The 13,391-nt window shown below is 63.1% G+C and overlaps 2 protein-coding genes across 3 annotated transcripts; one reads left to right on the top strand and one right to left on the bottom strand.

Annotated features, from left to right (window-relative positions):
- The first annotated feature begins 10 nt into the window (after nt 1-10).
- On the top strand, nt 11-7,181 carry PNMA8B (PNMA family member 8B). Its single transcript, XM_040463473.1, is given in 9 exon segments — nt 11-405; nt 408-779; nt 782-1,020; nt 1,023-1,205; nt 1,208-1,616; nt 2,739-2,801; nt 4,509-4,893; nt 5,131-5,591; nt 7,006-7,181. Coding segments are annotated over 9 exon segments (2,445 nt in total). The 5' UTR covers nt 11-248.
- A 1,405-nt stretch (nt 7,182-8,586) lies between these two features.
- CCDC8 (coiled-coil domain containing 8 subunit of 3M complex) lies at nt 8,587-11,645 on the bottom strand. Of its 2 annotated transcripts, XM_040463472.1 has the most exons (2): nt 9,390-11,645; nt 8,587-9,341 (listed from the first exon to the last, which is right to left on the bottom strand). In XM_040463472.1, exons 1-2 carry the CDS (start codon nt 10,266-10,268, stop codon nt 8,802-8,804), a joined length of 1,419 nt encoding a protein of 472 aa, XP_040319406.1. In that variant the 5' UTR covers nt 10,269-11,645; the 3' UTR covers nt 8,587-8,801. The 2 variants fall into 2 exon arrangements, with proteins under 2 accessions (XP_040319406.1, XP_040319405.1); XM_040463471.1 differs by having other exon boundaries at nt 8,587-11,643.
- Nucleotides 11,646-13,391: the final 1,746 nt, after the last annotated feature.

Below are 13,391 nucleotides of genomic sequence, written 5' to 3'. Positions count from 1 at the left end.
TCAGAAAGGCCGCCGCATCAGCCGGCTAGAGGCAGAGGGAGCCCCGAGACCCCCAGCTCTCAGCCTTGCCACATTCGCTGGAACCTGAACCCCAAGGCCTGCAGCGCTGTTCCAGGGCCGGATTTGCACAGGGCGCCCCAGCCCGAGTCCGCTGCGGGCTTCCCCCCGCCCGGCGATCTGTGCCCGTGGGCAGGAGGCACCATGGGCGCGAGGCTTTGCGCCACTGGGGCAGGGGGCTGCGCGCGGACATGCACGGGGCCCTACTGGTCACCGGCACCCCGGGGGGCCTGGAGGAGGCGGCCGTCGAAGCCGTCTTGCAGCCGGCCTTCCTGCCCACCCACCCCCGCCCCGGCACGTGCAGGCTGTGCAACACTAGGGCCAGGAGGGACCAGAAGGCCGAGGCCGCCCGGTGGAGTTTGCGGAGGCCATAAATCACGCCTCCGTGCCCAGACAGATCCCGGGCAAGGGCGGCGTCCGGAGGGTTCTGTGTCACGACCGCGCGGAGGACACAAGGGTCCTGAGGCAGATGAAAGGCCTGCTGCTGGATGAGGGGCCCTCGGAGGCAGGCCCCAGGCCCTGCAGGCCCCGGGGACACGCCCCCCTCTCCCGCTTGGCTTCGGAGACCCAGGCCCAGGGCTCAGGGCCCGCCCCCAGGAAGGCCGGCTCCCTCCAGGGAAGGGCCGCCGGGCTCGCAGAAACACAGCCAGAGGCAACAGGTAGGTGGGCCCAGAAGGGCCAGGAGAGAGAGCCAGGCGGGAGTCCGACGACTCTCTGGGGATGGTGATCCAGGAGCTAGCCCAGGACGACCTGAGCGCTCCACGCCCGCTCCAGGAGGCCGCCAAGCAGCTCAGGAAGAAGGAGTGGCCCCTGCAGAGCGACGCGGGCGGAGGAGCGGGTCCCCGCGAGTTCTTGGCCCTGGTGACGGGGACGGACAAAGCCAAGCAGGAGCGGGCGGAGGCAGAGCCCCAAGGGGCGAGGCCCTCAGCCTCCACAGGGGAGAAGCCCGGCGCCCAGGGGGGCGCGGCCCGGCTTTAGCGGCCCTGCTGGCGGTGAGAGACGCGTGGCAGCAGGAGCCCAGGGACAGCGACGCTCCCGAAAGCCAGTCACAGCGAAACGGGGAGGCAGGAGACGAGAGGGTGGACAGTCCCGAGTTTGTGGCCATGGCGGCCTGTGCGGACCCGCGGGCCCGGTGGGCCCGTGGCGGGGAGGGGACATGCTGAAAGTCGCTTGGGTGATGGAGTCACTGGGCTGGAGCGACAAGCGAGGCCAGACAGAGGCCCTCCCCGCGGTCTTGCCCGTCCGGCGCCGGGACACTCGGGGAGCCCGCGAGAAGGTGGACGAGGCGGGCCGCCGGGTGGACGCCGGGAGCGCATTTCCAGCCTGGCCGAGCCCGAGCCCCCCTCCACGGGCGCGGGGACCCGGCGGGGCTGACGAGCGACGCCAAGGAAGGCGCCTGGGAAGGAGGGAGGTGCGGGCGCGCGGGAGGCGAGCCGGGCGCGGGCTCGGAGGCGGCGCCGGAGGCCGCGGGGAGCGGGGAGTCGGGGCCCGAGGCCGGGGCGTCCAGGAGGCCGCGGGCCAAGCGAGCGCCGCCCCGTCGGGCTCGGGCAGGAGCCGGGGTGGGGGCAGGGGAGGCGGAGGCGGAGGCCGCGGCAGGGTGGGGGTGGGGTGGGGTGGGGCTGGCGTCGCTCCCGAGGGGAAGGCGGTGAACCGGGAAAAGCAGGGGCGCCGGGGCCCTTGCGGAGGCCGGCGAGGCCAGGGGTCAGCTGCTCACCCTCCCCCACCCCGTCTCCAAGTCGGCCGCTAGTGAGAAGGGTCGTGGCGGCCAGAGACTGACCCCCCCAGCGCCGCTAGGGGAACCCGGAGACGCGCGGCCTCACCCCCCCCCCCATCTCGGCAACCCCCTCCCCCGACGCCCTGCGACAGAGGCGGCCTCCCGGCTTCACCCTGGGACCCGCGCTCTGCTGAGCCACCCGCCGCCGGCCTCCCGGGTCCCTCTCTGTCCCTCCTTTGCAGGTGGCGGGATGATCCCCAGGGAAGAAGGAGAGAGATTCGGCCCCTCCGGAAGGCAGCAGCCCCAGGTGATGGGCCGGTGTCTCGGGCCACCCAGCCAGGTGGCACCCGGTTAGCATGGGGGGGGGGAGGTGACAGCGGGGGGACATGGGGCAGTGGGGAGGCCAGCCATGCCAGAGAGTTCCTTCTGGCTCTCCGTGAGGCCCCCAGGGTTCCGGAGACCTGCTTCTGGCCAGCGTCTGTGGGCCACTGTCCCCCCAGTCCAGCCAGTCTCACGGGGGCCTGGGATCTGGGATGGAGTCCCCGCCACCCAGCTGGGCAGTGGGTTGACACCCACTCTCCCCACGTGTAGCCGAGGCCTGAAGGCTGGTCCTCCCTGCTTGGGGGAGGAGATGATTCCAGAAAGAGGAATGTGAGGGGAGGTGGGGGCAGCCCCTGGGGGAGGGGAGAGAGGAGGGGTGGGAAGGGTGGGGGCAGGGGGGGAGGAGGAGGAAGAAAGGGAAAGGGCAGCAGCCCTGCCCCCCTCAGCCACAGCTGAGACAAGGGACCCAGCTCCTCAAGGCCAAGGCCGGCCACCTGCCACCGTCCGGGGCTGAATCTGCCACTCAGGCCTCCCAGGGATTCCCGGACATCTCCATTATTGGCCAAAATTTGCACCTCTGGGGAGATCACACACACTTCCGACAGGCCTGGGGTCCCCTCACCCCCCATCCCCCTTGTCCCTACAGCTGTCCCCTTCCTCGGGTCCCGTGGGCTGACCGACCCCTGGGCGCTGGCCTTGCAGCCCCGGCGTAAGAGGATGAAGGGTCCCCGTTTCTCTCTCTGAGTGACTGAAACACGGGAAGGAGCCTGAGGCGGCGCCTGAGGGGGCAGGGCCAGTCCAGCCAGTGCAGGAGCCGCCCAGGGTCTTGTGTTGAGAGGACGGAATGTCCCCAGGAGGGAGCTGCAGCCCAGCCCTGATCCCCCAGGCTCTCGGCTCCGCGCTGTCCGGTCAGCACCTGCTGTCCCCGCGTAGCTGCTTCGGCGCCCGGCGGTGTCTGGGTGGGGAAGCGGACCCTCGTTCTGGGCTGGCTGCTGTTTCTCGTCCCCTCGTCCTGGGGCTGCGTGTGTGCCTGGGCCACAGTTCCAGTCCCCAGGCGGTGACGGGCCCATCGTGCCAGGAGGGCCCTCCCTCCACGTCTCCAGGAAGGCACAGGGGGCTGGGGGTGTCCCCACGGCCGGACTGCACTGTCCCACCCCCACCTCGGGACCCCAGAATGCTTCAGTTGCACGGGAAGGAGTCTCCCTCAGGGCTGCAGGGACCTCCATGGGACAGTGACTGAGATCACCTGGCAGCAGTCAGGATGCCCTGGGGCTGGGGAGGAAGCCCGTCCTCCCAGGGGGCGATGGCCCCGGTCTGAGTGGCCTCTGCAGCCGCCTGGGGGCGGGGCAGGAGGGCGGAGCATCTCTGGGCTCCTCTCCTGGAGCCCCTGTCCCCTGGGGCCCCTCAGGAAAGCGAATGGAGCCTTCTGGTCTGGTCTCAATGTGCTCTGGACGAAGGGGGAGGGGAGTGTCTGAGGTTGGGTCACCACCCTGGGACTGCCCCGTCACTGCTTTGCCCCCAGTGTCCTTCCGTGGCCGTACCGCCACCCAGGCCCCTGGCCTAACTGCAGCCGTATAAATCCTGCCATGCTTCGACTTTTCTCTGCCCCCACTCCTGGCCTCCTTCTCCACCTCCCACCTCAGGGTGGATGCTTCACTCTGCTCTGTGGCCTGTTGCTGTCTATGCCCAGCACCCAACTCCCACGCTTCAGCTCAAGGCCTGTGTCCTGGCCCTTGTGCCATAGATCTGCCATGGACCCAGACTGAGGGGAACTATCTCCACTCCTCCCTGGGGGTCCTGCCTCCCTTCGGAGTCCTCATCCATACATGGCTACAGGGCACAGAGGGGCCCTTTTAGATCAGTCTGATGTGTGATTCGGTGTCTCCCTTCCCCAAACCCTTTAGAGTTTTTCTTTGTCCCCACAGATTAATATTTGGGGCTTATTCCTGCCTCAGGGCCTTTGCACCTGCTGCCCCCCCCCCCCCCCCCCGTGGCCTGGAGTGCTTCTCCCCAGGATGTTTGCACGGCTCCATCCTTCACTTCATTCCAGCCTTTGTTCAACTGTCCCTGTCCCAGGGAGGGCTTCCCTGACCACCCTGCGAAAAATGTAACCCTCCCCTCACATGCCCCCTTTTTCAGAGCTCTGACAGCCACCTGCCACACCCACGTGTTTCCTGATGACCCACTGACTGTATCTGTGTGTGTGTGTGGGGGGGCGGTTCGTGGGGGAATGGGTGATGCGGCCATCGCGGGCCAAAGTGCAGAAGGACAGGGCAGGTGGCCCAGGGCCCCCGGGGCAGGTACCGCCGCAGCCCGGAGCCCAGGTCGCCGCGCTAAAGGGTTCCACCAAGCAGCAGACTTCCCCAAGGAGAGACCCGGGAGTCCCGGGCCCGCGTCCCTGCCGCCCACGCCGCAGCGCGAGCGGCTCCCGGAGAGCGTCCCCCGCCCCCCGCCTTCCCCCGCGCCCGAGGGCCCGCGGCCCCGAGGACACCGAGGACACCTCTCGGTGGCGGCCGGAGGAGGCGGGAGGGACGGGGCGGGCCGCGCGGGACCCGGAGCCAGGCCCGGTGCTCGGCGCTGGTGCGGCGGCAGGACGCACGCCAAGTGCAGACCCTCGCGGAGCGTCGTGGGCCCGGGGACGGACAAAAGACGCTGCCGGAGAAGTGCACGCTGATGCACGACACCGGGAGGCCGCGGGGCGAGCATGCGCGGCGCAGGGTTTGCGATCGGCGCCTAGTTCGGGGGCGGGGGGCCAGGCAGCCCTCGCTGACAAGGCGACCTTTGAGCGAAGACCCGAAGAGGTGAGGGCTGGGGCGGGCCGGTGCCCGAGGGAGGCTCCTTCGGGAGGCGCGGGCCTAGCGGTCGCTCACGTGGGATCACGGACCCCACCGGGGCCAGCCTCCCGCGCTGTTTGTGTCCCCGCGGGGTCAGTTGGTGGGGGAGAGATTCGGGCCGTCGTGTGCGTCCTTATTGGATTCTGCGCACAGAACAGGCGTGGCGGAATTGGAGGAAGGCAGGTTTTCACTGCCATTTCCCAGACGAGGAAAGGGAGGCTCCGGGGCGGGGCAAGGGAGCTCGAACCCGGATTCGTCCTCCTCCGGGGCTCCCTCGCGGAACCGCGGAACCGTTCCAGACCACGTGGCCGCGGTGTCCCTTTACCCCGTCCCCGACCCCACCTCGGCCCGCACGCTCGGGCCGGACCCGTCCGCCCCGTCGGCCAGCTCGGGTCCCGGCACTCCTGGGAATGGGGTCGGCTCCCACATCTTCCGGAGGGGAGGTCGAGGGCTCCGGGGCCGGCCGGCGCCGCCCCCTGCCCACGTCCCACCCCTCGCCAGAGGGGAGAGAGCCCGCACGACCTGCGGCTCCCGCGCCTCCCGCCAGGGGGCGCCCCAGGACCGCTGGTTAAAGGCGCGCGGCGCGGGCTCCCCCGGAGGGCGCCGGAGGCTGCAGCCACTGGCCCAGGACCTTAAAGGGCCAAAGTTCCACGTGGCCTTTGAACGTCAGGCCGCGGCCCGTCAAGGGAGGTCCCGAGATCAGCAGTATCAGCCAACGCTGGAGCTAGAGATGCATATCCTTGAGCCCACCCCAGACGGAAGGAATGACTTGGGGTTGGGATCCTGCAGTCTGTGTCTTAGAAGGCCTTCCAGATGATTCTGATGCACGCCCAGCTTGAGACGGGCCTGCTGTGGGGTCTGATTATCTCCCGGAGCCCTGGGGGGATCCGTTCGCAGTCCCGGGTGCAGAGTGGAATCATCTGGAAGCCTTAGGGCTCTGGATGCCCCAGCCACACCTGCGCCAGTTCGGTGAGCGTGTCTGAGCGTGCGGGCTGGGGTTGGGGGGGGGGGGGTTTGAAAGCTCCCGGGTCATTCCACACCAGCCAGGATGGGGAAACCACCGTCCCAGGGGCTCCAATCAGGGCTGAGATGTCTCGTGAGGAACTGACCGCCTCTGGTGTATAACAGGAATAGGACAGATGATGTCCATTGGCGCGGATTTGAATTCCAACATATTATACCTCCTTGAGTCCTTCAGCAGCCCTGGGAGGAAAGCTCCGTATCTATAAAGATCCCCCTTTCAGATGAGTAAGTAGGGGCACAAAGAGGTTAAGTAACCAGCCAAGTTTGCACAGCTTGTAAGGGTTGGTGCTAGGGGTGACCCAGGCTCCAAATCCCTCCTTACTCTGTCCCCCCGAATGTCCCCCCATAACAGGTTTCTCCTGTCATATCACACCACCGTGTTGCAGGGTGGAGGCGTTCCATTATTTTTCCCTTTGGGGACGTCTAGGGGTGGCTGGGCACATCCAGATAAAGCCTGGTCTGGAGACGACATTCTAGTTTTCTGGGGCTTCTCTCCAAGAAAATCCTGGTATGTTTGAAACCACAGTCCTGGAGGCATCAGGTGGGTTGCATTTGGGGACTGGGCCCTTCAAGCAGTAAATGAAATCCCCTTGGATTATAAATAGTATTGGGGCACCTGGGTGGCTCCGACGGTCAAGCGTGGGAATCTTGATTCCGGCTCGGGTCGTGATCTCACATTTGTGAGTTTGAGCCTCGTGTTGGGCTCAGCCCTGACGTCGTGGAGCCTGCTTGGGATTCTCTGCCTCCCTCCCTCTGCCCCTCCCCTTTGTGCACGCTCTCTCTCTCAAAATAAATAAGCTTAAAAAAAATAGTATAAAAACCCTGGTAGAATTTCAGGTAACCCCACGGACCTCTGCTTTCCGGGTCTTGATGTATGCTCGTGCCTCTAACGCTGGGGTGCAAGCGACAAACCGAGAATCGGTGGGTGTTTGGCTTTGCCCCAGACCCCTGAGACTCTCCTGGTGTCTCTGGCAATCTCTGCTCCCACCTTCTGTCACCTTCCGGCAACCCAACCCGGCTAGGCCCCCTGTGGTCACATGGCTGCTGTTCTCACAGATGGGCAGCAGTCACAGACCCCAGGCCACCACCACCTGGATGCCGGAAGGCTGGGCACTCCTGGAATGGCCGGGTCCAGCCTGGTTATTCCCTCGCCCGCAGCCAAGTCCATCCCTCCCAGTGGGGTCCACACCCTGTCTTTCTTCCAAACCCCACAGGTGCAAAGGGCCTCTTAGCAGGAACCACTTCCGGGGAGGGAGCAGGTGACAGCATGTCATTCTTTAGTTCCAAAACAAAACTGAGAAGCTCAGGCCAGGAGTGCAGGCACAGGACAGGGCTGGCCTTCAGGCCTCCCTGCACCACGACCTCCCTTTCCTCCGGCCTTCAGCTAGGCTGGGGTGTGGCCGTTTGCTGGTTTTCACTGGTGGAGTTGGGGTTGGGAGACACAGAGAGATGCCCGCCAGTGCCCACGGGGCCTTAGCAACCCAATCTCTCCCTGATTATAAGCGCCAGTCACAGCCCAGTACGTGCTACGCCGCAATCCTGCTTTTTGGACTGTTTCTATTGCAAAGAGTTTTTTTTAACGTATATTCATTTTTGAGAGACAGAGCGCGAGCGGGGGAGGGGCAGAGAGCGAGGGAGACACAGAATCCAAAGCGGGCTCCGGGCTCCGAGCTGTCGGCACAGAGCCCGACGTGAGGCTCGAACCCGCGAAGCGCCATCGTGATCATGACCTGAGCTGAAGTCAAGGACGCTTGACGGACTGAGCCACCCAGGCGCCCTGCAAAGCGGTTCCGATGTGGCCTGTGGCCAGTCTGCCCCTGGGGATGTTGGTGGGGCTTAATGGAAACAGATCCCTGGGCCACACAGCCACCTTCAGCGAATCCGCAGCTCTGGTGTGAAGGGCCCCGGAATCTGAATTTTGGACACGGTCCCTTTCTTCTCTACCTTGTAACCAGGGTCAGGTGAAATGTGTGAACTGCGGGCCCTGGGCCCGAACCCAGGGGGCACAGCGGGGAAGGGAGGGAATGGCCCGCAAAGCGACATAAACACAGGTCACCATCTTAGAGGGTGGGGCTGGAGGGGACACAAGGGAGTGACGAGATCACCCTGGCGCATTCCTCAGTGGCCAGGTCCAAAGCCAGGAAAACATCGCTTTGTAAACATTTTTATTTGCATGTTGGCTTGCGCCCATTTTTTAAGTTCAAGGAGGCCGTCAATGCTAAGTGCGCAGGCAGAAAGGAGAGGGTGAAGGGGGAGGGGAGGGAATTTCTCCCCAGCCTTTCCCCCCCCCTTTTTTTTTTTTCAAGCCGAGCACCTAAAGCTGCATATGAGCAAGTTCAGATCACAGGTGATGCAACTCTTCCCCATGGGTCTCTTTCTTTACATTCTTTGGGTGTCCAGAAAGAGTCTGTATTTAAAAAAACTCAATGCATGAACGAATTTTAACAAGAAAGAGGGATGTGGGGTAGAGGGGGGAGGTCCACGGCCTGGCCGTTGCTTCACCTCCATTTTCTTTCTTTCTTTCTTTAATTTTTTTTAACGTTTATTTATTATTGAGAGACAGAGCGCAAGCAGGGGAGGGGCAGAGAGAGAGGGAGACACAGAATCGGAAGCAGGCTCCGAGCTGTCAGCACAGAGCCCGACGCGGGGCTCGAACTCACAAACCGCGAGATCATGACCTGAGCCGAAGTCGGATGCCCAACCGACTGAGCCACCCAGGCGCCCCAGCCTCCATTTTCAAGTACGGAGGCAGGAAGAGCGTCTCCATCCAAGTGCGGGAGAGGAGGACCGTGCCTTGCGAGGCCGAGAGCGTGGCCGGTGGCGGTGTGGTCCGGGGCACCCCTGCCCTCACCTCACAGCTGGTCTTCGCGTTCTCCCTGCTCCGCTTCTGCTCTGGCCTCTGCCCTCAACACCCTAAGGCTCCTGGCCTCGCCTGCCCTGGGGACTCTCTCCGGCAGGGTTGGCAACCGAGGAGTGTGCCAGAAGGCTCTCCGCCGCCTGCGAAACCATGAGAAACGTCCAGGAGTCTGGAACCTCACTGTCTTGACCTGTTTCCGGGCCCTAGCTCCCTGGGTTGCCCCTGTGGCCACCCGGGCAGCTGAGGCTTCAGCTTCCTGGACAACTGGGGCCTCTGCCCTCTGATTATCTGCAGCCCCTTCCCTCCGATTATTTGCAGCCTCTGCCCTCTGGACAGCTATGGCTTCTGCCCCGGGATTATCCTCGGCCTCTGCCCCCTGGACGGGTATGGCCTCTGCCCTCTGATTAGCTATAGCCTCCACCCTCTGATTACCTGCAGCCTCTGCCCCCTGATCGTCTGCAGCCTCTGCCCTCTGATCGTCTGCAGCCTCTGCCCCCTGATCGTCTGCAGCCTCTGCCCTCTGATCGTCTGCAGCCTCTGCCCTCTGATCGTCTGCAGCCTCTACCCTCTGACCGTCTGCAGCCTCTGCCACCTGAACTGTGGATGCTGCTGCTTCCTCCCTCCTACGACGGCGGAAAGAGGCCCAGTTGATTCTGGGCCTCCATCGTCTTGGGGCAGTCTCGGGCGCCTGGCCGCCTCCTGCGTTGCCCATATTATCCCCCAGGCTGGCCCTGCCTGGTGCCCATGCCCCGTCCCTCTCCACCCTGGGAGAGGCCTGCCGGGCCTCGCCCACCTCGGGGCTGGACCTCGGCGCCCAGCCCTTCACCCTCCGCTTCAGCTTCCCCCAGGACACCTGGCTGACGTACTCTCGCCACCTGTCCGCCTTGGACAGCTGCGGCCTGGGGTTGTCCTCAAACATGGGCACCGGCAGGTTCACGCGGCGGCGGGCAGGTGGCGCGCTGGGCTTCTTCTCCCCCCGCTGCAGGAAGGCCTCCACCAGTTCCTCGTCATCCCCGCTTTCCAGGTCGCTCCCCAGAAATTTGCTGCCCAGGTAACTGACAGGCATTTTGCGCACCCTCCTGCCGCGCCCCGGGCCGTGGTGACCCTTGTCACCCTTGCCTCTGGAGGTCTCGAAGTCACTGAACTCGCTGTCGCTGGCGTTGCTGCTGTCATAGGTGCCCACGACCAGCCGCGGGGGAGGGGTCACCATTTGCGGGACTCTCCTCCTCACTCGGGGCTCCTTGGGCTTTTTGGGGGGCTGGGGCGGGTGTGGGGTGCTCTTCTCGATGATGCGGGCCACGTCCTCCAGCGTGCGGCCTTCTTCCTCCAGAAACTGGGTCAGCCGCTCCCGAAATTCGGCCTCCTTGGTGGCCGGCTTGGAGATGACCCTCCACACGCCCCCGGCCAGCCTGACCTCCCGGGGGATGAGCAAATAGTCGACGTCCTCCCCGATCTGCAGCATCCCCACCGTGGAGTCCTCCTCCCTGCGGAACACCTTGCCAATCTTCTTAAAGGTCCCCACGGGTTTCAAGGCTTCCACGAGGACATCCAGATCCACGTCTTTGCAGACATCTGGGACGCTCCACAGGATCAGGCAGTCGGGGGATGGGAGGAAGCCCCAGGGGAACCAGCCCCCCACGTGGCTTTTCTCGAGGGTCTTTAAGATCTCCAGGGTGAAAGCTGGGGTGGGGGCAACGACCCCAAACTACAAGTAGGCCTGGGTCTTGGGGGCGGGGGGTCGCGGCCGAACTGCCCGGAGGGTCTCACCTCTCCAGCCAAGGAGGAGCCAGCCCCTCCTAACTTCTCTGCCCGCAACCGAGTCCAGTCTTGGTCAAGTCCGGCTCCCCACCAAGGAGTGGCGGGAATCAACCCCCGGGGATGCTTACGTGGGCCGGGGGTGAGATGGGTCCTGAGGCTCAAAGCCCACCGGCCAGCTGCGAACGCGGTGCACGGGCTCCGAGTTGGGGCGCACGGGCTGCCCCGTGGCTCTTCCTGCCTCGGGGACTCGCCTGCAGCTTGGGAGAGGACTTCGCAGACAAAGACGACTCAGCCGTGGCTGTTCAATATGGCCGAGGCGCTCGGAGGCCGCAGCCCAGCCCTCCGGGAGGGTCTCCCGCCCCCAGGCAGGCAGCCACCCCCGTCCAGGCTGACCTTGACGCGCCTACGGCCTCCCAGCCCGTGCGCTCGGCACCGAGGAGCGCGCGCGCGGGCAGGAAGTTCCTCCTCGCTCTCCCCGAGGGTGAGGCCCACCTTCCCCCTTCTCATCTTACACTCCCCGACTCGGGAAGACTGACAGGGGGGCTGTCCACTCCCTTCGGGGCGCCCTCGCTCCCCTCCCGCACAGGGGTGTGGCCGCGCTGCGGGCCTCGCTGGGGCCGTCGCTTCCCAGCCGACCGCCCGCCGAGGCCCACGTCAGCACCTTTCCCCAGAAAGGCGGCAGTTCCCCAACCTGCCATTCTAAACGTGCGGGTTCCAGCCAAGCCCTGGAAGGTGGGTGCGCTAACGGGGCAGTCCTTTTGAAGGCCACTGGCGGTGTCCGTTACCCTTTCGCACCATGGGACTTTTGCTACCTGCCATGCGTCTTGGCGGAGAAATTGGTACCAGGGCCTTCTTGTGCCAGCCTCCAGCGCGGGACTCCGCACACAGTAGGGGCTCAGTAAAGATGTTCGCGTGAATGGATGGACCTCAGTGTTCATCAGGCGGGACTGGCCCGGTTGACCTGTTCTCCCAGTGAAATACTATGCAGCCACGTAAAAAGAAGTACCTAGTGGAAAGAAGGATGGTCAGGTTTCCTATGTCCTAGGTACGGTTGTAGGTGCTTTCTACGAATCAACTCATGACATCCTCACTATAACACTATGATGCAGGTAGAGTGGTGATGATTCTGATTTTATAGCTGAGAATGTAAGATCCCTGCCTCAAGGTCCCACCACCGGAAGCGATGGGACCTGGCTTTGAATCTGAAACAGTATGATGTGTGTGTGTGTGTGTGTGTGTGTGTGTGTGTGAGTGGGGGAGGGGGGGCAAAGGACCTAGGTGTGTGCATGTACTCCTCACAGGGACAAACACTGACAGGGGCTCCTGGGTGGCCCAGTCGGTTGGGCGTCCCACTTTGGCTCAGGTCATGATCTCACAGTTGGTGAGTTCAAGCCCTGCGTCGGGCTCTGTGCTGGCAGTGTGCAGAGCCGGGAGCCTGCTTCCAGTTCGGTGTCTCCCTCTCTCTCTGCCCCTCCCCTGCCCCTGCTCACTCTGTCTCTCTCTCTCTCTCTCAAAAATAAACATTAAAAAAAAAAAAAAAAACCACTACCAACAGTGACTGTTTCTGGGGAGGGAGACTGGGGATCCCCAGAGGTGGCGGAGACCTGCATTTTTTACTCTTTATCTTCTTGCTTGAATTATTGCTTGGATTTTTAGCTGTCAGAAATGTTCAAAAAAAAAATGTTCACTAAGTTAAATTAACTCAAAGGTCCTCAGACTCAGACGGACATAGTAGGTCGGTATCCCTGGAATGTGGGGCCCAGGATGTGCCCCACACAGGGGGCCCCACTCAGAGAACTCTGAGGCAGGTAGCTGAGCAAGAGTACGCATCACGGTGGCATTGGTAATAGTAACATTTAACTTGCGTGGAGAGTTTCCTTGGAAGCGGGCACCCTGCTGAATGGGCCCAGAATGAATTCTCAGAGCTGCAAGGTCACTGGACCCGTGCAAACAGCTCCTTGCTTCCCTCTCACCTCTTGCAATCCTCCCCAACCCGGCAGCTGGAGGGATCTTTTAACAACTTAAGTCAGCGCCGTCTCTATTCTTTCAAAACTCCTCCAGTGTACTCAGTAAAATCGAAGTCCTCACCACCGTCCACAAAGCCCTAGCACACCTCCTCCGCTTTCCTTCTCTCCTCCTCGCTGACTCCTTCACCTCCAGACACACCTGCCTCTTCGCTGTTCATCAGAGACACCAGCCTTTGAACTTGCTGCTCCCAATGCCCAGAATGTTATGAACCCACCTTCTCTTGGCAATTTCCCTCTGCTCAAGGTCATTCTACACTCCCTACACTTGCCAAATATAGGGTGGCCTCTACCCTCTCCAAGGCCCTTCATCTCAGGAATCCTTAAACCTTTCTTTTAAAAGAAAATTTTTTTAATGTTTATTTCTGAGACAGAGCATGAGCGGGAGAGGGGCAGAGAGAGAGGGAGGCACAGAACCCAAAGCAGGCTCCAGGCTCTGAGCTGTCAGCATAGGGCCCGACTCAGGGCTCGAACTCACAGACCGTGAGATCGTGACCTGAGCTGGTCAGTAGCTCAACAGACTGAGACGCCCAGGTGCCCAACCCTTCCTAAGTGCTACGGGTTGCATTTCAAGATAAAGTTTTTCAGTGCATAGAATTGCGTCCACTGGGACTCCTGGGTGACTCGGTTAAGGTTCCACTTCTGCTCAGGTCATGATCTTGCCAGTTGGTGAGACTGAGCCCCGCATCCGGCTCTGTCCTGACAGCTCAGAGCCTGGAGCCTGCTTCGGATTCTGTGTCTCCCTCTCTCTCTACCCCTCCCCCGCTCGCATTCTGTCTCTCTCCCCAAAATAAATAAACATT

The sequence above is a fragment of the Herpailurus yagouaroundi genome, unplaced genomic scaffold, assembly GCF_014898765.1.
Source record: "Herpailurus yagouaroundi ecotype Mexico unplaced genomic scaffold, PumYag 395, whole genome shotgun sequence".
Classification (NCBI taxonomy): domain Eukaryota; kingdom Metazoa; phylum Chordata; class Mammalia; order Carnivora; family Felidae; genus Herpailurus; species Herpailurus yagouaroundi.
This window is presented reverse-complemented; position numbering and strand designations above follow the sequence as displayed.